Source organism: Natrix helvetica (assembly GCF_964273705.1).
Source record: "Natrix helvetica genome assembly, chromosome: 2".
Classification (NCBI taxonomy): Eukaryota; Metazoa; Chordata; class Lepidosauria; order Squamata; family Natricidae; genus Natrix; species Natrix helvetica.
The window spans coordinates 218,308,615-218,332,097 of record NC_138552.1 but is presented as its reverse complement, the minus strand read 5'-3'; the positions used below and the strand labels follow the sequence as shown (position 1 = coordinate 218,332,097).

Below are 23,483 nucleotides of genomic sequence, written 5' to 3'. Positions count from 1 at the left end.
ACCATACTGTGGCTTTATAAGTGTCACTTAGATACTGAAAGTCTCTTTTAAGTGAATGGATGTGCTTACTAAATTAGGAGTAAAGCTAGTCTCACCACCCAGAGTTTTCATTAAATGGAAAGTATAGTAGAAATTCTCTTTCCCATTGCATGACATTGGATAATGACAGAAATGTTAATAACACACTGTGATTTGTTACAAATGTTGCCTCTTTCATAAGTTTAAATAATTGAAGAATTAATGTGTATATATTTTATTTATTTATATATCACCTTTCATTTGAGAATGTGATGCTTATGCTGCTGATTCCTCCTGTTTTTCCTAACAAACGTGAGGTAATAACTTTCCGGTGAAAGGAATTCACAGCTATTATTGCAAAATATTGCAAAATATTCCATGAATGCATTCAATTGACCCATTTTTTCCCCATTAAACCAATCCAGTGCTTCCAACAAAACAAATACATTTACTGAAACCAAAACGTATTTGTATTTTTTTAAATATAAGACCATTTGATTCAGATGATTTTCAGCCATTTTTCAGGAAGAAAAAATAGCACTATTTTAGAATGATATTGCCAGCTGTTGGTATATGTACATATACCTGTATCTACATCATTCCAGAGGCTGCTCATTAAGAGAACTAATTTCCCAGAATTCAGATTTTGCATTAATACTATAACATGCTTCCATGGGAATACATTCTGTTGAACTCACTGAGATGAGCTTCTTAGTAAACTGCCAAAAACATGTCTTCTCATAAAAAACTCTTAACAAATATTCGGATAACACATTTTCATGTACTCATTACTCAGAGCCTGGTGTTTATTCTGAATAATTAGAGGAAATCTGTTTTAGCTTTTGGGGAAATGTTAACATCAAGAGAAAATTTCTACAAAATTCAGATTATGTAGCACTTTATATATCAAAGCAAATTATAGTTTGGACTGAAATGAAAAGCTGTAGGAAGACTTTAATCAGACCAGAACACTTTTCACTGCTTTTTAATTGAGAAAGCAGAATAAAAATGTGATCTTTTGTCAGCTTTATTTTATTACAATGTTTCAATTTTTAACTTTGTATTAATAACTTGAGGTTGCCTGTTCCTTTTGCAATCACATATTCTGAAGATCCCAACTTACTTCAGATATTCTGTTTAATCTTCCAGTAGGGAAAATGCATTGTACATTATCTACATTGGTTTGAACATTTCGAGATAAGTATATTCTTCCGTATGTATTCGGCTCTTCCATTCTTAGAGCTCTGTTAGCACAGCAAGAAAGGAAGCCATGGAATGGTAGCTGTTCTTTTAAAACTGGACATAGGATGCTCTTCAACTGATTTAACTTATGACCTTCTCAGCTGTTGGCTCAAATTCTAGAGGCATTTAGCCAAGACATAAAAAAGTAAGACATGCAAATTGGTTTTGCAGTTACTTTGTACATGTTGAGCAGGCTGTAGGGACAATTCTGTGATATTTGTCAGATTAAAGAACTAAGTTGATTGATATTAGTCCATCTGTTCTTTATGCATTAGCATGGCGAAGTATTGTGGATTGTAAGCTACCAAAACCAAGCTAACATCAAGTAGAGAAGAGAATTTCCAGGAGAAGAACTTGCAGAACTACTTTCTAGCCTTCATGTCATTACTTAGATTGTAATAGAACTTCATTACATGGTGAGCACTTGAATTCAGTCATTTATATATTTTAGAATATAAGTGTGTATTATAAGAAGAAAAGTCAACATTTCTCACATTGCATGAACAATTGTATTCACTACAAAACAGCAGCACAAGTAAAAAGCTGGATTGCTGTTTAGAAACATACTATTTATAGAATTTTTTATAAAAATACTGTTTATAGAATTTTTAATGTTTTATTCAATTTTCTTTCATAATCTTCTTGATTTGGCTTCAGTTTTTAATCATTATGAATCAGACATTTTATTGGTTAGAATTGAAACTTTATTGCAAAAACAATGCACAATGTAAAAAAGAAGCTGGCTTAACTAAAATTAAAAAATTCTCACGCCTGATTTCTAAAAACATGCAATTCATAATTTGCTTTCAGAACAAATTCAAAGTAAGGATTGTACTTTAAATGTCCAAGTTCATCTGACTGCATCAAATCTTTCACATCAGGCAGATATTCTCTAAGTTGAATTCCTATAATAGAAATAGTTGTTAGATATTATAGATGTTTGGGCAATGTGTAACTTTATACTTAATTTCAGCATAACATATTTAAGCAGGAATGATTTTTCCCTCTAATGTTATAGTTACACTGCATGTTAAAGCTATATATCGCATTTCTGCTGCCTTTAATTTGGTCAGCAATATACTGTACTAAATTCATGGCTGTATTATATTATATTATATATCTTTGATGTATAACTAATATTTGCATGACAATGTTTAAGCAGGAGATTCAAATTATTTCTGAATGTATTTCAATAAAGTATACCTTCTTTCATCAGCTTTTGTAGTATTTTCACAAATATACTGTCTTTAGATGCTTCAATTGGATCATCTTTTCCTTCTGAATTGGACCAGCTATAATGTCAAAATGTAAAAGAACCAAAACAAATATATTGTAAAGAATTACATGCAATGTGTTAATCTAAATTTTCACTGAGCTACTTTTTCCTACGTTTATATTTCAAATGTTCATTTGCATTTATTATTTTCTTCAAATTTCAGCAAGTATTATATTTCTGTTTTTAATGTAATATTAAAATATAAAAGGACTAAGTTTCATAATTTAAGGGAAAAAGTTACGGATAGATTTTTTTAAAAAATTGGAACTATGAAACTAGATTCTTCTAGCAGAGCAAAAGTAATCAGGAAACAGAGTTTTCTTAGCCTTAGTGAAGCCTCCCCCAAATTGTACAGAAGGCTGGAGCAGACTACAAAGTAGAAGGAAAGGCAAGGTGAAAATCTACTTAGGCAATATAAATTCACATCCGCATCTTTCATTACAATTAATATCATGCATGACTTGGTGAAACATATGGCTGGAAGAGTTAGAATAGGGCTGGCCTCTCTAATATAGAATTGGCATGAAAAACGCTTTTCATCATCACCTGCGATCTACAATTGAAATAGTCAGCTTTTTAATGCTAAATTATTTAATATGTCTGTGTTGCTGCATTATACTATTGTGATTAGGAAGTTTAGTCCATGCCCAAAGTGTACATTCTGTCACTGACAGTTTAACTGTTCCTATTGCTTAGACTTTCCCTGAGAAGGTGGCTTTGTTGGATGCTAAAGGAAGAGAAATCTGAAAGTCGAATTCAGAATCAAAATTCTTAGCAAGAAAGAGGCCTCTATTTCAGTAATTTTAATGCATTTTAAAAAAATGTTTTTCTTGTTAATCCATTTATTATAATGTTTAATGTGGCTGACTTTAATCTGCATTAAACCAGGGCAAAGGGAAACACACTCTTCCATAATAGCCTCCTTCATAGCTATTTACTTCTCTTGAAAGTGAAATAGTGAACAGAATGAATGAGGAACCAAAAACCACTACCTTCTTAGGAAGTCACTGTGTGTTTCCCACAAGCCTCGGGTACTACCCAACAATTCTATTGCCATATATAGTTATAGAGTAGCATTAAAAAAATTATGCACATCCCTATAGGGCAGGTAGTTTGAGGTATCTGAATCAGAAATGCCTTGATAATGTGGAGGACATTTGAATAAGGATAATTTTGTGAATGCTATTTATTCTAACTGATCAACAATTGGACAAACAGAAATGGTGGCATCCAATTGAGGATCAATACCTAACACGTTTTGAGATTAAGTCTGGACATAATTATGAATTTATTCAAAATAAATTCTAATGAATGAAAGGATTCTTTAAACAATCTCCCCAAATTGTTCCTGGACCACATCCAATTGAACTATGTCAATATAGTTGTTTGGAATAGGTAATTTGCACAATCCTTAGAGATTTTGAGGGGAGTCACTGTTATTGTTTTTTATCTAGTCAAAAGCACAGTGCTGAGTCTTTCATCGTCTATTCATCTACTCCTTCAAAATTTGGAACACAATGGTATAATAGTTAATAGTTAAGAGCTAACAGTCAAGAAGCTAGATGTATCTTCATTGGAACTGGTACACTTTTAGTGAATCCCCAGTTTGCATGAGATAATTCCAGCCCTTCCAATAGTTTAATTAAGGATTATCACACATATATCATTGCATTCACTTGCCCAAGGTATACCTACTATTCTATCAACTTGCCTTTTCCATAAAGGAAATCTCTTCTTGACAGTGATGCCCTGATTTCGGAATGTTCTACCTTAGTATTCAGTTTGATATTAAAAACTGAAAGATATTGGAAGGCTACTCCAAAAAAGTATTAATTGAAATCAAAGATGCCCTCAAAAGTGGAAGGAGAGATGGAAAGCAGAGCCAATCCATGAATTCTTCTGGAAGACTTAACCTAATTTGTCTTGCATTCAACCTTTTGTATTATACTTGTAAGGACTGGTGTCCAAATTTATCTATTTTTCCATTGCCCCCATACCTTGTCAAACCTTTTGAAAATAAAGACTAAAAATAGAGATTATGGTATTTCATTTGCTATTGATTTTGTGGAAGCTGCTGTAGGAACTTTTGCCTAAGTATGGATACAAATGTTGTAAATGAATACATTAAACAAATTAAAATGCTTTTACCTACCCATCTCTCAGTAGAGCTTTACAAAGTATTTTAAGTTTAAGATAATTTATGTCCACTTGCTCAGCCTTCATTAAAAAAAAAAGAAATAATGTTAAATTGCATTTGAAATTTCAGGAAATAAATTATACATGATAACCATATTTGGTTGAATACTTATGCTAGCGAAACAAGGTAACAAAATAATGTGTTTTAAAAATATATTTCAGAAAATTGTAGGCTTCAGAAATTATGAAACCAATGTGAGAAAACTAAGGGATAAGCTACACAACAGCATTATGGGAGTTATCCAAGATAGGGGCAATGCTATCTTATAAATCTGAATAATATGGCAAGTAGACAATGAAATGACAGGTTAGCCAGAGATTGGGAGCACAGAAGCTTGTGCAACATGTAACTTACTCAGTGTTCTACAGGAACCAGAATGGTAAAAAACAGTTGGATTTTAAGAAAATACTTTTTTTCTCAGAGGTGAAAATACTTGATTAAATTCTTAACTTTAGGTTGTGGGTGAAATGCAATACTATTCAGCAACAGCCATTTACAATGCATCCTTTCACATACAAACAGGATACGGCATCCTCCATATGGCTCTACAGAAGTGTCTGTACAGTGCACTCTTTGATTACTTGAGCAGTGTGCATGTATGTGTTTATCACATGAGATTAAGCCTCTTTTTTGGTACATCAGTGAGAGAGCATGATGTGCTGGTTAAATGTCACATCAGGACACAACACACCCACACTAAGGGTAGACTAGAATCTACCCTTAGCCCCGGAAACTCAAATGGTGATTTGATCTGGTCACTCTTGGGTTAATCCGATCTATGTCAAAGGAAGTTGTTATAAAGAAAAATTGTAGGATGACTAACCTGAACATGCGAAGAAAATGTGGAATATAAATCTAACACAGGGTCTCCAAAGTTGGCTACTTTAAGACTTATGGACTTCAACTCCCATACTGGCTAGGGAATTCTGGGAGTTGAAGTCCACAAGTCTTAAAGTGGCCAACTTTGGAGAGCCCTGATCTAACACGTGAAAAAATAATGTCATCTTCCTGAGTTGGGCAGTGAAAAAGGGTTCCTTTTACATTATGCAGAGGAAAGACAGCACTCTATTTTTCCTCCTCCATGGACAATGCATTACCTTTTCACCAGCGTTTGTGAATGAAATATGCATATGTACTGAGGCAAATAGAGACAATATGTCTAGAGCCAGTATAGTCATCAATATACCGTTACTGAGATGGCAATAATTCTGTGAAATAATCTACTCTCTGGAATAAGCCATATCCTAAATTGGTGTCTTCAGTATCTTTTATCTTAACCTTTCTTAACAATTTATTATCATTATTTTACAAAAGTTTATTTTGCATTTTTAAAAATAACTTTGTAAATCATTTTGTAAATTTTACAAAGAGGAACTGTCTCAAATACTTTAAATAAACAAACAAACAGAAATTCATAAAATTGTGGATGATACTAATACTACTAGTAAACAATACCTTCCCAAGCTGGGTCCTCCATTACTGAAAATGGATCTAACAATGATTATCTGCATTAAGTGGTACTTAGAAGAACACTTATAGGTATTCTATTAACTGTCATAAAGAATTGTATAATCGTGTATACCCATTCACTGTAAATCAGTAACGCACAACTGAAACTCTCATTAAATTTCATACCTGATCAATATATTCCAGCAGATCCAGTGCCTTTTTGAAGTCATACTCATTAGCTTTCCGGTTCTCATCACATATGTATAGCTATTGTATAAAATAATGAATACAAAAATTAGAACTTGCTGCGGGGTGGATGGGTGGGAGTGGAAGGGAATACCCTGTGTTTTAACTATTTTTCACTGAAATATGCCTCAATTCCACAGAGAATAAGAGAGCCGCATATCCCTTTAGATATACTTTCCATGTTATTGCCGTTGTGTGTAAGAGTGATAAATGATAGCTTATTCAATTCATGTGGATACTTATTTCACTATGGTAAATATGGACACCTGGTTATGAGTCTTATAGCATCTTATAGTGATGGCGAACCTATGGCATGCGTGCCACAAGTGGCATGCAGAGCCATGCGAGGCGATGCCCTGTCAGCCATTTTTCGCTCTCCGGAAGTTTCCCTGAAGCCTCCAAAGCATGAAAAACCAGCCCTATGGGCAAACCGGAAATTTGGGAATGGAGTTCCGGTTTGCTCGTAGGACCATTTTTTGCTCTCCGGAGCCTTCAGGAGGCTTCCCTGAAGGCTCCAGAGGGCGAAAACCGGCCCTATGAGCAAACCAGAAGTCACCATTCCTGAACTTCCGGGTTCCCCATAGGGCTAGTTTTTGCCCTCTAGAGGCCTCCGGAGGATGTCCAGGGGGGAGGGGAGGCTTTTTTTTGCCCTCCCCAGGCTCCTAGAAAGCCTCTGGAGCCTGGGGAAGGCAAAAAAACCGCGGCAAAAATGGGAGGGGGGGTTGCTGATCACACGCATGCGCACGTGCTGCCCCCCGCACACATAGCATTATGGGTGTGACACCTCCCCCCATGCTCCCTCCGCTTTTGGCATGGCAGCCAAAAAAGGTTTGCCATCAATCTGTTATAGCATATTATCATGCCTCTCAGATTCAATTAAATCATTAATTTTTGCATGTAAGTGAATGGAGCAAGCACAGAAAAGCACAACAATCTATCTCAGAACATTGACAGTACAGGCAGTGTTCAAATTACAACAGTTCATTTATTGACCACTTGAAGTTATAACAACACTGAAAAAGTGATTTATGACCTTTTTTTCACACTTCCAACAGTTGCAGGAACCCTATGGTCACATGATCAAAATTCAGACACTTTTGCTACTGACTCATATTTATGACAATTGCAGTGACCTGTGGTCAACTTTGGTGACCTCCTGACAAGCAAAGTCAATGGGGAAGCCAGATTCACTTAACATCCCTGTTACTACCTTAACAACTGCAATGATTTACTTAACAAGTGTGGCAAGAAAGGTCGTAAAATGGGGCAGAATTCACTTAAGAAATGTCTCACTTGGCAACAAAAACTTGTTGCTCAATTGTGGCTGTAAGTTGAGGACTATCTGTACTTGAATCTTCAAATCATTATTTAAAGATACTGATGACGTTGACAGCTTTCTTCTGCATTAACCTGCAATCATAAAATTAGTTTCAATTTTGGATAACTTGAAGATTATATATAATACTGTGGAGGTAGTAGTGATACAGAATTATTTGTGATAAACCTGGAGAGTAATAAATTAAGATTTATCCACCCACAAGTTGTTTTATATTTTGAATCACACGATGTAGACAGCACCAAGTTTTTGTGTGGAAGTGCATGTGATGGGGAAAGAAACATTCAAATGTTCATACACTCTTGGGCTATTACTCTACATACATTGATGGTTTTATGAACATGCTGTTAAAAAGTACCCCCAGCTACATAACCTATGGGTCATTCTGACTAATGAAAATTTAAGCTTTTTTATTTGAGAGATAGTGGAACCTTACTAAGCTGAATTGCTTTGATACAAGGCAAGCAGGTACAAGTGCAAGAAAGTAAATAACAACCTGGTATGGCTAATTTCCAAACAAGTGCAAAATATTCAAGTCAATGATACTGTTCATCATACACTGTACATAAGACACTGTTCGGGCTTTGAAGTCAGAATTTCAGAGCAAGTTTCATACTAGCTTCAACACAAAATTCTTTTTAAATGGATAATGTTGCTTTCTTTTGAAAAAAATGGAATTTCCTTTGGATAGATGCAGAAATCCCATTAATTAAAAACATAGTAAATACCTCAATGAGCTGTGGGGCACTTAAAACTGGCATTTCGTTGAGAGTCATTTTTTTCTCTGCCAACAACTGTTCAGGAAGGGTTTCTTGATGTAGTAAAAAACATTCTTGTTCAATGATTTCTTGCATACATGGAAGAAGAAAGAATCTTTACTGATGATAGTGGCAATAGAACCATTTCAATGAGGACCAGAAAGAAAGGGATTCTCTGTATAAACATGGCATAGTTTTAAAGTTTAGTTCAAAAAGTACCTTCAATTTTCTCATTAAGCATCACATCTGATATATTGGAAGCTAGCACAGATAGTTTACTTAATCCAAGAAGTGTTTTCTTCTTTGCAAAGTACCTTGTTTCTGTATTTGCTAAATTGTGGAGTGTTCTGTAAGCCTAAGAGTGAACAACATTGTTCCGATTAGATAAAGTTATGAAAAAGTAAAGTTATAGAAGAACAAAAAGCTGAAGTGTCCAGTTGTGTCCGACTTTATAGGGCAGTGCTTATACAGATTTCTCGAACCAGATGTAATTGAAATTACTAGTTCATAACTACATATTCAAATTCTGAGATGACGAGGAAAATCCTCTAATTAGTAAGAAAGAACAATATAATCAGAGAAATACAACTACACATCCAGCCCGGAACTGGCTGAGTCTAAAAACTGGGGAAGAGCAGCAAGGAGGAAGGCTTTATAATCTGTAGACTCAGCCCTATTGGTTACTGGACAGAGTGAACTGCTGTCTCCACCAATCGTGGAGAATCCTCTTTTCTGCTGAGTGGTGTTCTACAATTATTGGGAATGACATAAAAAAGTTAAGGTAAGAGGATAAGGGTTTAAAGATTAAAATAGTCATTGAAAATGGAAAACCATCAAGACAAGAACTATTATAAAAATATATTACTGACATGCATCATTATTTAATTTTTAACTGAGCTTCTGCATAAATGAGAAGACACATATTAATATTTAAAATACCAGTTTCATAGTAAAGATGAAGAACACACTAAAAAGAGCTGGTTTGATCTAGTATTTAAGGCACCAGGCTAGAAGGCAGGTCACTGTGAGTTCTAGTCCCATCTTAGCCACTGAGGCCAGCTGGGTGACCTTGGGCCAGTACTCTCTCTCAGCCCAATTCTCCTCACAGGGCTGTTGTGGAGAAAATAGGAGGAGGAAGGTGTGTTTGATATATTCACACTCTGAGTTATTTGTAAAAATAATAAAAGGCAATAAAATAAATAAATAATGACTGCTTCTGTATTTTGGAAGTAAATACCATATTTTTCAGACTATCAGACGCTCCGGACTATAAGGCGCACATTAGCTTTAGAGGAGGAAAACAAGAAAAAAAAATCTGCCTCTGCCTCCCAGCATCCATCTGGTATTCAACTGGCTAGTGTCCTTGCCGCAAATAGCAAACAGCCTGGTCAGCTTCAGCATGTTATCACAGTCCCAGCACATGGCTCGTCAGGGCTCTGCTCTGTTGCGCCTACCACCGGTCAACTGAGCTGAGCTGCTGCCACTGCTGAGGAACACTGGAGCCTTCTCTGCCAAGCAGCTGATTGGTGATTGGATTTGATCCCCGGAATACCACCGATCAGCTGTTCTAGGCGGTGTGGATCGCCGTGATCCATTTGCTGCTGCTGCAGCCCATTCGCCAAGAGCCCATTTGCTGCCACCCATTTGCCGCCAATTGCCAGTGAACGGGTGGCAGAGATAGGCAGCAATGGCGATCCCCTCCACCTAGAACAGCTGATCGATGCTGCAGCCCCCCCCCCGCCACAATATTCACACTATAAGACACACAGACATTAGCACCCACTTTGGGAGGGAGTGTGTCTTATAGTCTGAAAATTACAGCAGATACATTTTACAAAGCATTTATTCTCTAAGATAACTGGTCCTACAATATGATAAGCATGTAAGCTTTTTGTTAATGTGTAAAAACAAAACCCTGACATGAACAAGTTAACCAAGTAAATTCAGGGGGGGGGGGGGAGTTGTATAAAAGTGCTCCATTATGTACTTTTGTTTGGAATACTAGCCATTACTTTTAGGACAGAGTTTGAAATAATGAAATCATCTCATAGAACCTTCTTGTTCTAAATTTAAATTATATAATTCAACCCAAAATTTCTCCTACACGATGGTGGTATTACTGAAGAAAAATTTTGAGCTGAATTCTGGTGATGTGATTTACAATCAATGTTGGCAATTAAGAATACTGTTAAAAGTCAAATTTAAGCTCTATGCAAAGAGCCGGGAAATCTACACAAGCAGAGGTCTGGATTTCCTCATGAAAGAAATGTGCTCCTCCTAAATGCCACCTCCCCTCCCCAATGTACAGAAACATTATTTTTTAAAAATGAAAATAACCAACCAAAAAGTTTCCATGATTACACAAGTGTTACTACTCGTTCCTTATATCAGTGTTTCCCAACCTTGGCGACTTTAAGTCCTGTGGACTTCAACGCCCAGAATCCCCCAGCCAGCATAGCTGGCTGGGGAATTCTGGGAGTTGAAGTCCACAGGACTTAAAGTCACCAAGGTTGGGAAACACTGCCTTATATTACCAATTTCTATATGGTTCCCAAGTGGACCAAGAAAGAGGGAAGAAGGATGTACATTGTATGCATTCCCTTGACTAAGGGAAAAGTAAGAAGTCTGTATTATTTTAAAGCATACCTTATCCATGTCATTACTATTGATGTCATGTAGCCAACTGAGATGTTCATGAGCTTGTAAGAAGCTAGCCAGCTGGCCATGCTGAGCAATTGGCTGTGATAACAGTTTTCCTCTTTTTCCTTTTTCCAAATACCAACGAAACAGAAAATCTGAAAAATTCTAAAAAAATAAAATTATACAATATGTGCACAAGGGTCTGCTTTGTAAAGTAAGGTCTTCTTATGAAACAGAAGCATAGATCTTTAAAAGTGTAAAACACTCATTTCTTTTTTTACATATTGGCCTCCCCCAAGTATCTATTATTTTCTATTATTAGAAAATAACTTTACTATTACTGTTATTTTCAATCTGAAAAATTGAATTTTTTATTCCCTCATGTCAATGCTTAATATATCTTCAAACATGCAAAGGGCAAGCTGTTGTCCTGGTTTAACATTATTTTCTACCTTGCTCTGTCAACTGCTCCTCTGCTTCAGTGCTAGTAATCAAATGATTATTTCTAAAGCAGGAATAAATCAGAACGCTGAAGCAGCTAAATACATGTTGGTCCTTTGCCTTATGTTATATGAAAAATACCCATGAGACTTGATTTGCTTAATTGGCATATCTGCAGAATACACATCTGTACCCTGGCTTATAATGCATATTTCTCCAGTTCAAGTACTGGAACAACAGCTTTTTGAATAAAGGTAAAATTGACAATCCTCTCTATAAAAAGCTCTACAACTTGAAAGAATATAGGACATTTTAGACAGATAAATCTCTAGATTAGTGGTCCCCAACCCTCGGCCGTGGCTCACTCCCGGGCATAGCCTATTCAGAGCCAGGCAGCACAGCAGTGGGTGAGTGCAGGAGTGTGAAGCTCCCCTTGTACAAGCGGTGGCTGCTTGCCCTCACACACAAAACCCCCCTCTCATGGAGGCCATCTTGAGCTTATATGTGAAACTTTGTGTGAGCAATGGCCATCTTGCGCTCACGTGTGAACCTTCCTTTGCGTGACTGGAGAGCGCATGCACCTTTGCTCACACAAATGGACCTCCTCTCCCCCCCCCTCCGCCCCCCGCGCCGGGCTACCAAGCCAGAAAGGCTGAGGACTGCTGCTCTAGAGAAACTATGTGGAAAAAAGTATAATTTGAAATTAAAATTATATAAGCGGTGAACTTAAATCAGGGGTCCCGAACCTGATTAGTGGCCCACTATCAGGCTGTGGCTTGTTTGGAACCAGGCTGTGCAAACTGGTGCACATGCGGGTATGTGTAGTTCAACTTGCCTCACGCAAGCGGTGGCTATTTTGTGCTTGCGTGTGAACCTTCCTTTGCACAAGTGGCGAGTGCGTGCACTCACTGTTTATATAAATGGACTTCTTCTCTCCCGCAGGCCACCAAACTGTAAAGGTTGGGCACCGCTGACTTAAATGACAAAACTTCACTATGGTAAAATTTTAATACCTCACCTGATCAGCAAACTGGGTCATGTAGCGTTGTAATCTGCTTTGGTTATCAGTCTGTTCACATAGTTGTACCAAAATATCAAAGTCACAATATTTTTCTGCAAGAGCAGCAGCTTGCTGGTATTGTTTGAGAACAACTGTGCAAAAATCAACAAAAACACAAAACACAACAGATCATACACTAGTGATTACCCTGTAACACTAGTGATTACCTTGTAGTACCCTGTAATCACTAGTAAATAATACAGTATTAATTGTCAAATTTAAAAAACAAAATCTTCCCAATACAGTTTATGCATGAAGCATCTATCAGATATTTTCACATTACACTCCCTCGAAGTAGACAAATGATATCTTTTGTTTCAATAGCAAATTCTGGCTTTTATCTTTCTTTACTTATTCTGGGAAGTGTATAAGCAAAGCAACAATTAATACATTTTAACCAGTCTCAAAATACTGAACCTGAATCAAAATAAAACACGGTATCATTATAATATTCTATCCATATACAACAAATTGAGAGTAAGCAAAGTGGATAATTAATAAATATTCAACACTTATTAGAAATAGAATCCATGAGATGATACAGAAGCAAGCACACTCGTGCCATTTTATTTTTTGTACAAAGCAATAATGTAATTTAAAGAAAGAATTCAATTCACTTTTTCTTATATTCCATGAACTCCATGGTGCATTCCTTGGTTCAAAGGAAGCTTTAATACAAGCAAGGGTACTGTAAAAGCACAAACTGAAAAACTGGAATTTGGCAAAGTAACAAGTAATCAAAGTGAATAAAGAACTGTTCTTAACTCCCATCTATCCATTTGTGAAGCTATAATTCAAGTCCTGAGAGCTGCATATACTTTCCAAAAATCTTGGTGGCATCCACAAAGTCCTTCCAACTAACAATTTGGTGACTACCAAATTGTTAGTTTTAATATGAGAGAAAGGGACAATTATTAAATATGCAGAGAATAATCCCATTAAGTAAAGACTTTCCCAAGTGAAGTTTGACTGCTGCTAAGTACATATCTATGTCCATCTAGACTCCTGGCAACGGTATCTAAGTGGTTTGCATTAATCATTCTCCAGAACGGTTCTTCAGCTTGCCAGCCCACCCTTGAACTGAGGGATTTCCCTGTGATCTCCCATTTAAAGGATAAGCAGATCTTAAAGGGCCACAGAGCTTTTTGAAATAGGCCAAAGTCAAATACACGCTGCCATCTGCTGGGCTTCATAAAGCTACATCTAATTAAATTTAAATCAAATCAAATGCAGTTTTTGCCTGTTTTCCCTAAAGCGGTTCCTGATATATCACTGTAAGTGATCATTTATCTGAAAAAAAGTTGTGTTCCTCTGTCCTAACTAAAAAATTAGCACCTGATAATTCTGACTGAAAGCAAAATTACATTAGATAGGAATTCTTATAAATACTTTCCCCCACAATCTCTCTCTCTCTCTCTTTAAAGAAAAGGCAACTTCAACTTTAGAATAAAAATATAATAACTGAAAAGAGAGTAACAGCTTGGGAGAATTTGCTTTAGTTTCACACGCCAGATCTTTATATGGTACTATAAACCTAAATATAGTCTGTTCTTCTTATCCTCTGTCTTTTATGCCTTACCTTTTTTTTATTTCTTACTGCATAAAACGGCAAACTATTATAAGGAATTTAAACATCAGCTTGTACAAAAACAGCAACACTTACGTAATGGTAGCAGTAATTCTGTTCTTTTCTGTTCGTATTCTACCAGCAGACTGTTATAACGTTCCTGATGTTCAGGCCGGTCCACAGATTTAAGCTGAGAAACATAGCCATCCAGAAAGCAATCCAGCAGTGCCACCAGCTGTTCTGTCACGGTGCTCCGAAGCTTACTATTAGCTTGTGGATAAACCTTCTTCAGAATGATTTCGTGTTGCTGCACTATTGTTGTTCGCACACCAAGAGATGCTTGAGAAGACCATAAAAACATTTTGATGACATTTCTGCAGGTTGAAACTTTACCACTAATATAGTACGTAGAAAAGTTACAATTAAAAAGGAAATGCATATGTGAATGAATTCATTGCTTGTAAAGCAAAGCAGCATTTTTCAGAAGAACAGACAGACTTTCCAGCAAGAAGAAGAATGAGCATTAAACAACCAGAAAAAACTGTACTCACAAAAGAAAAAATTTCTAGAGCTCAAAAGTATCCACTTATGCTCCCATACTCATTCAAACATGGTTTGTTTATTTAGATTTTTATCCCGCTTTTATTTTATAAGTATTTATTTTATTTTATTTTATAGGAGTAAACATAATACTCCTTCCTCTTCTTAAAAAGGTAAAGGTTCCCTCACACATATGTGCTCGTCATTCCCGACTCTAGGGGGCGGTGGTCACTCTGTTTCAAAGCCAAAGAGCCAGCGCTGTCCAAAGACGTCTCCGTGGTTATGTGGCCGGCATGACTAAATGCCGAAGATGCACAGAATGCTGTTACCTTCCCACCAAAGGTGGTTCCTATTTTTCTACTTGCATTTTTACATACTTTCAAACTGCTAGGTTGGGAGAAGCAGGGACAAGTAATGGGAGCTCACTCTATTATGTGGCGCTAGGGATTTGAACTGCCAAACTGCTGACCTTTCTGATTGAGAAGCTCAGCGTCTTAGCCACTGAGCCACCCGTTCCTCTTCTTATTTCCCCTGTAACAACTATCTTGTTAGTTGGGTTGGGATGAGAGAGAGAGTGACTGGCTTAAGGTCACCCAACTGACTCTAATGCTTAAGGAAGGACTAGAATTTAGAATCTTCTGGTTTCTATCCTGACCACTAGACCAAATTGGTTCTTTTAGGTTTCTTCCCTTAGGTTTCTTATACAAATAATTGAATTTGCTATCAACATCATAGTATATTTTCCCACCAAATAAGTGCTAAGGTTAGGGTATGAGAATAACTGCATTATTCCCAAGTCATGAATCAGAATGCTGCTAAGTAAATTAATATGTCAACTTTAAACTTCAGGAGGTGGAATTAAGAAAGGAAAGCAATTCACATTTTTGCAAACTCTTAGTTTTAGCCACCAGCATCAGAAACACAGCACCTTCTAACTGATTAAGTACAGAAAATGGAAGGAATTGTTTAAAGTTTAATATAATACCATTTATTTGAAAGACTGGTATAACTAAGACCATATTATAAATTAACAGCAAAACATCAAAAATTCCATTTTAATATTTCTCACCTGTCCAAGGTACATATTCAGGTTCAGCTTTAGTGGGATCTCTTATTTTATATAAAGGAATTTTAGATTGGCGATCTTGGATAGCAGCTTTTAGCATATCCTTCACAAAAAACCCAAAGAAAATAAATCTTGTTAAAATCAATTTTATGGAATATGCTAGGTTTTTAATATAAATATAATTCTTATTATGAACTCATAGTCATTTTTATAAGGATTATAGACCATTGGCAGATAAAAGGGAAGTATGCATATGCAAAAATGAATTCCTCTAAACAAAAGCCAAGTAATTTTTAATATCATAATTGAGTCATTTTTAAAAAAAATGAGAAAGAAAAGTGTCTTATGGTTTCATATACTGCGTTCATTTTCAGCAACAGTGCATTTCTGGGTAAAATAAACATGAGGACACCAGGATGCTACCAGTAGAGTACTCCATTCCACTATCCTGTACACTCCATAAATGTGCTCCATAGAAGTAGGTAGTACTTTAGAACTGATGTACAGAAATACAGAAATAGGGGGGGGAGGGGGGAATGTTAAGTCGCACTGATAGATAGAAATCTGTTTACGCAACATTGATCAACTTTGTGAGTTTCTGTCATGATTATTAACATAGAATATCATACCTTTATAATATTGTTTACATCAACAACTGTTTCACCCCATTCCTCAGACTGAACTGATGTATCCTTCAAGACTTGTTTTTCCTTTTCCAGTAAGCATTCAAAAATAGTATCTACTCGAGAAACCTGAAAAACAAAAGAATGTCACGCTGGTACTCCATTTATTAAAGACATTGGGCTTGTATTTTTTTTAAATACCAAGGATAGGCAGTCTTGCAGATACAACATACTTTATTTCTCCATTTAATGTTCATTATCAAGGCATGATTGCCTTCTATTAACTTTTTGCCTTTGTTCCAAGCTAGGATGATATTAGGCTCCTCATATATTTGAAGTTTATTCAGGCATAATGTGTTTCTAGATAGCAAATAATTCCTACCTCTCTGAAAAAAACATCAGCAGGTGTTAGACCTGAGGGAATGTCATCTTCTCTTTTGTTCAAAGCAATCTGTATTGCACAAGTCACGAGATCTGGCAATTTGTAATGATAGTTCTTGAGAGCAATAGCTGCTGCTAATTTTTCTGCATGTTCACAAAGTAGTAATCGAGCTGCCATTGGCATGCCTCTTACTTGAACACAATCCAGTCGTCCAAAGAGATCAACCTTAGATAGAGATAACTGTAAATAAAAATGTATGTATGCCACACTGTTATCCATATCTTTTATCTGATAGCATTAGGAACTTACTTGGCGAAGAAAATCAATGTACATAGAATGTGCTTGTGACTTATTATCCAGCTGGTGAAGAATGATGATGGATGAGTTGGTAAAATTTGCTGCATCTGGACAGAAACATGATCAAGAAAATTTAAATATTTACTTGTTTCAAATAAACTTTGAAAATGTAATTTTACTTTTCAATTAACTTTAATATTTGATGTTAACATTTTTTTTTCCAAAACCTATTCATCCCCCGTTGGATTTTTGCATACTTTTGCCAGTATTATATCCAAACCACATCCCCCCGCCCCCTTTGAATCAGGCTCAGCTGTAATTTCATATCAAGATCAATGAGGATGTCTACTTCAGGAAGTCAGAAAAAAACTGTCATCTTGAATATACTGTATACATGTTCAAACTATATTGGATCATATAACAATTTTCTTAAACAGAGGAATTCATAGCATGGAGGTTTTCTGAAATTAGCTCTATTTTAGATGTCTTTGCCTATTTCCTCCCATCATCTATTATTTCTGAAATATGTTTGGTTCGGATGTGTATGCAACTGAACAAGTACAGTTTTGACATGGAACAAACTGTCAGGTTTCAGAAATTTCATTAGACTCACTGGATCAGTCAATGCTTGGCAGAAAATAAACTAGGTACATTTGGGTGGTTTAGAAGATACAAAAATATGGATAGGGTGAGTAAGCAACCCACATATGTGCCATCATCTTTTTTCCTCACTAGCTCGCAGCATGGCATGTCTATAGGCTTGCCCACTCCCAATTTTCCCAAGACCTTCCTTACTCCAAGACTGAGTGGCTGTGGCTACCGGCACCTCGGTTCAGCCAGCTGACTCCATCGCTGGCCATAGGGGGCGAACAATTGCCCCCTGTGGAATGGGTGCGCAATTTGGGCGTCCTCCTAGATGCCCGGCTGTCAATGGACGACCATGTGGCAGCCGTGGCAAGGGGGGCGTTCCACCAGGTTTGCCTGGTGCGCCAATTGCGCCCCCTTCTGGACCGGGATGCCCTACGCACGGTCACTCATGCACTGGTGACGTCTCGCCTGGACTACTGCAATGCTCTCTACATGGGGCTTCCCTTGGGACGCGCCCGAAGACTGCAGCTAGTCCAGAACGCAGCCGCGCGGGCTGTCATGGGGAGTACTAGGTACTCCCACGTAACACCACTCCTGCGCGAGCTGCACTGGCTGCCTGTGGTTTTTCGGGTGCGTTTCAAGGTTTTGATCACCATCTTTAAAGCGCTCCATGGCACAGGACCTAGCTACCTGCGGGATCGCATCTCTCCACACACATCCCTGCGGCCAATTCGCTCTCACAGGGAGGGACTTCTCCTAGTGCCGTCCACTAGGCAATGCCAACGGGCGGCGCCAAGGAGTAGGGCCTTCTCTGTGATGGGCCCAACCCTCTGGAATGACCTCCCCCCCGACATTAGAACCACCACCGACTTCCGCTCCTTCCGACAAAAATTGAAGACACACCTGTTCCGATTGGCTGGTCTGGCATAATCATAACTGCTACCTCCTGGCAAACATATTTCTTAACTGGTATTTTAGGGGAATTGTTTTTTAAATTTAATTTTATGGGATATTTGTTGGGGTTTTAAACTATTTACTCAGCTGTACAGTTCTTTTAAACCTTTTTTATCCTCCTTCGTATCTATTTATCTATTTAATAATTTTAATTGTTTAATTTTATAGTTATTTATATGATGTATTTCTGATATGGACTGTACACCGCCCCGAGTCCCTTTCGGGAGAGGGGGCGGTCTATAAGCGCTCAGTAAATAAAAGAAAAACTTCCCTAACCACCAGCATTCACCCATAACATGTCCTGCCAGCAATCTTCTCAATGCTTTCCCTCTCTTTCCCCTAGAGCAGGGGTGTCCAAACTTGGGAACTTTGGGAGTTCTGGGAGTTGAAGTCCACAAGTCTTAAAGTTCCCAAGTTTGGACACCCCTGCCCTAGAGGGCTTGTCCCTGTACCTTCCCAATGCCCTTCCCTTCATCCCTCCCTCTTGGACAGGTACAAGAGAATGTTGGTCATTTTTCAGAATGCACTCTAAATTCATTTCAGGCAAAGAAAATGAACAGGATTAGCTATACCTTTGGATTTGTATTTAAATACACCAAGATGATACCATTGGGAGAACACTGTTGTAGAAGAATTCCTGGGAATATTCTGCAATGCACAGGAATTCCAAAGGCAAAAATAAAAGAGGCTACCTAAAATTCTAGTACTCAGTATTCTCTGCTATAGATTCAAAAAGGGGAAAAGAAATACAAAACCTTCCACAGGTTGTGACTGCATGTATATAACTGACATACAAGGAAAACATTTCTTTTTCTTGCCAATACCTCTTGTTTTTTGCATGTAAGTTTCCACTCTGGTCCCCAACATAAAGAAAAACTCCTTAATCCCCTGATGCATACAGATAACACTAGGCTATGGATAAGCTGTTCAGGAATATGCTGCTTAGTTTAAGTGGGATGCAGGGCAAGCCTATTGAATTTTTCCTCTTGCCTGAAGTAAATTCCAAAATGTGGCCAACACTCTCCAACACCAATCCCAAAGGGAGGAGAAAGAAGGGACAGAAAAGATATGAGGTGGGAGAAATGAAGACTAGCCAATGGAACATGCCAAGGTGAGACATCAATAATGGCAGCTGAAGAAAGGGGAGGAGGAAAGAAAGGAAAAATGCAAGGATGGATCAGAATGTGGGCAGGCTGGCGAGATATCCTGCAATGGAACATTGGACTAGCTGAAGAGTTAAAGAAACTGGGGAAATTGGGGATAGCTGGGCTGCCATCGTAGGACATACTGCATGGAGAAGGGACTTGCTAGTTGTGTGCTCCATCCCTCCCCGGTATTAATTTCCATAGCTGCTCCAGTCTCCTTTTCATCCTAAACCACTTCTGCCTGCAACATCCCTATTCTAGTTCATGCAGTGACTAAAATATTTAGCATGTGTGCTTTAATTCAGGCATAGGCTATCAGCAAACAGCTGTTCCATGCATAGCCACAATAACATTGCAATGCATCCTGTGAAGGGCTACCCTTGAAGTATACTTAATCCAATATAAACAAACACATGTGTTGTTCCGCTTTTTATATGCAAGAATCCATACCTTCAGGTACTGATTCAGCCCACCGTGGATCAGATGTAGGATAATCATCTATTAATTCTTCACTGACTTGTGTTACAGCTCTATCAAGATCAGCATCGGGACCGAAATCTGCTTGCTGGGGGAAAAGGTCAGCAATTGTGGCATTTGCACCCTTCACATCCTTCCTGCAATGAATAAAAAGGCACTGTAAGCCAATCGTTATAATGAGATATTAACTAGGATAACTTAATTGTGATAGTATTCTTTTCTAGTTGCGTTTCCGGTTTTATATACTGCATTAATGAAAAGTTATGGGATATTTTGAAGCCCTCAATTGAGATTGTTGGTAATGTCACTTCAAGGATTACTATATTTGCTGCATAAGAAAATTCTACATCCCAAATGTCATATTGCTATCAAACCACAAGGAACTGTTATGCAAATCACCTTTGTTGTTTATGAATTCTTTCACATGTAGAATACTTGTTGAGAACTTTATAAAGATCACATTCAGAATGTAATTCAGAATGACAAATACAGGAAACATTTTTGCACAAGTGGAAAAATTCCAGGTGATGTGATCTTCCTTATTTTATTCATTAAGTTCAGAATGTGTGCCCATTTCTATTAGAATATTTCTTTGTTTAGTTTGAGATGGGTAGAAGGCAGAATGTGAGAATTGATGACTAAAAAATAAGTCAAAATGAATAGCAATAGTTCAGAAATAAACTTCTGAAGTCTACACAAAGGAAAAACTGATGGCTACAATGAAAACAAGGGGCTGCCTGCAAAAATGTAAAATAGGGGCAATTACTCTTTTCTCTACTCTGCAAGTCGAAGCCCATGGGAATTGGAATAGCTATAAACCTCTCAGCAGTTTAACCCTATGGAACAGTGGTGGGTTTCAATTTATTTTACTACCGGTTCAGCTCATCAAAGCCATTAAAAAACAAAAGTTAGAATATTTTGGACATGCGATGCAACACCCAGAAAAATACAGCATCCTTCACTTCATCGTCCAGGAAAGATTGAAGGCAAATGAGATCGAGGCAGAAGAAGAACATCATGGCTTCAAAGCCTAAGGAACTGGTTTGGAGAAAACTCAGCAGCATTTTTTATGCAGCTGTTGACCGCTGTTTGAATAGGATTGCCAAAATGATCGCCAACGTCAGATGATGGATATGGCACAAGAAGACGACGAAGACTGGTTCGCACATGTGCGCTCACATGCTCGCATGATGCTTCTGCACATGCGCAGAAGCATCTGGGCGGGTGGATGAAGCCTCCCGCCACCGCCACTACCGATTTGCCCGATCCAGGGCGAATCAACAGAAACCCACCTCTGCTATGGGGACATATCCTATAAATATATGGAATAACATTAAATTATTCTGTAAAATAAAGCCCTAAAATGTCATCTTCAATGCCCAGACCTATCTTGTTTATATGAGGCTAAGCTTGGGCTAGGAGTGAAGAATGTGATAATTGACTCATGGAGCTGGCAATAACATCTGTCTTTACACAAAGGGATAAAACAGTCCAACCTATCAAAAGCAGCACCACAAAATTAGGAACACAAATTGAAATAGGGAAGAAAATGGTAAGTGAGCACCTGTCTACCCTAGATGAGTTCAAATCACCAGGACCGGATGGATTACACCCCAGAGTTCTGAAGGAACTAGCAGACGAGATCTCAGAACCACTGAATTATATCTTTCAGAGATCCTGGAACACCGGGGAACTACCAGAGGACTGGAAAAGAGCTGATGTGGTTCCCATCTTCAAAAAAGGGAAAAAATTAGATCCAGGAAACTACAGACCTATCAGCCTAACCTCAATACCAGGAAAGATTCTGGAAAAAATAATCAAGCAACGAATTTGCGAACACCTAGAAGCAAACAAAGTAATAGCCAAAAGCCAACATGGATTTGTCAAAAACAGATCATGCCAGACTAATCTTATTGCATTCTTTGATAATGTGACAAAATTAGTGGACCAGAGGAATGCCGTTGATATAGTTTACTTGGACTTCAGTAAGGCTTTTGATAAGGTAGACCATAACCTACTACTAGATAAAGTAGAAGAATGTGGGTTAGACAGCATCACCACCAGATGGATTGGTAACTGGCTGACCAACCGCACTCAACGTGTAGTTCTCAATGGAACTGCATCTACATGGAGGGAAGTATGCAGTGGAGTACCCCAAGGCTCTGTTTTAGGCCCAGTACTCTTCAACATCTTCATCAATGATTTGGATGAGGGAATAAATGGGGAACTCATCAAATTTGCAGATGATACCAAGCTGGCAGGAATAGCCAACACTCCAGAAGATAGGCTTAAGATACAGAAGGATCTTGACAAACTTGAACATTGGGCACTATCTAATAAAATGAAATTCAATGGTGAAAAGAGTAAGGTTCTACATTTAGGCAACAAAAACGGAATGCACAGGTACAGTATAGGTGATACCTTACTCAGTAGTAGTAACTGTGAAAGGGATCTTGGAGTCCTAGTGGACAACCATTTAAATATGAGCCAGCAGTGTGCAGCAGCTGCCAAAAAAGCCAACACAGTTCTAGGCTGCATCAACAGAGGGATAGAATCAAGATCACGTGAAGTGTTAATACCACTTTATAATGCCTTGGTAAGGCCACACTTGGAATACTGCATTCAGTTCTGGTCGCCACGATGTAAAAAAGATGTGGAGACTCTAGAAAGAGTGCAGAGAAGAGCAACAAAGATGATTAGGGGACTGGAGACTAAAACATATGAAGAACGGTTGCAGGAACTGGGTATGTTTAGCTTAAGAGAAAGAAGGACTAGGGGAGACATGATAGCATTATTCCAATATCTCAGAGGTTGCCACAAAGAAGAGGGAGTCAAACTATTCTCCAAAGCACCTGAGGGTAGAACAAGAAGCAATGGGTGGAAACTAATCAAGGAGAGAAGCAACTTAGAACTGAGGAGAAATTTCCTGACAGTGAGAACAATTAATCAGTGGAACAGCTTGCCTCCAGAAGTTGTGAATGCCCCAACACTGGAAGTCTTTAAGAAGATGTTGGATAGCTATTTGTCTGAAACGGTATAGGGTTTCCTGCCTAGGCAGGGGGTTGGACTAGAAGACCTCCAAGGTCCCTTCCAACTCTACTATTGTATTGTATTGTATTGTATTGTATAAAAGACTAGCAATGCAGAATACCTCCCAGAATATTCAAGAGAGAAAAGAAAT

General features: G+C 37.8%; 1 protein-coding gene across 1 annotated transcript in view; it reads right to left on the bottom strand.

Moving 5' to 3' along the window:
• Positions 1 to 1,071: 1,071 nt before the first annotated feature.
• Positions 1,072 to 23,483, bottom strand: part of NUP133 (nucleoporin 133) — a 35,361-nt gene continuing 12,949 nt past the window's right edge. Inside the window, exons 13-26 of the mRNA XM_081942717.1 lie at positions 20,276 to 20,439; positions 17,151 to 17,245; positions 16,842 to 17,066; positions 16,466 to 16,588; positions 15,840 to 15,939; positions 14,327 to 14,569; positions 12,622 to 12,755; positions 11,169 to 11,327; positions 8,742 to 8,877; positions 8,493 to 8,611; positions 6,369 to 6,449; positions 4,689 to 4,753; positions 2,464 to 2,552; positions 1,072 to 2,165 (exon numbers count right to left, since the gene is read on the bottom strand). Of these exons, the coding sequence (XP_081798843.1) occupies positions 2,026 to 2,165; positions 2,464 to 2,552; positions 4,689 to 4,753; positions 6,369 to 6,449; positions 8,493 to 8,611; positions 8,742 to 8,877; positions 11,169 to 11,327; positions 12,622 to 12,755; positions 14,327 to 14,569; positions 15,840 to 15,939; positions 16,466 to 16,588; positions 16,842 to 17,066; positions 17,151 to 17,245; positions 20,276 to 20,439 (1,873 nt within the window). The 3' untranslated portion in view covers positions 1,072 to 2,025. The remainder of the gene's footprint in view (positions 2,166 to 2,463; positions 2,553 to 4,688; positions 4,754 to 6,368; positions 6,450 to 8,492; positions 8,612 to 8,741; positions 8,878 to 11,168; positions 11,328 to 12,621; positions 12,756 to 14,326; positions 14,570 to 15,839; positions 15,940 to 16,465; positions 16,589 to 16,841; positions 17,067 to 17,150; positions 17,246 to 20,275; positions 20,440 to 23,483) is intronic.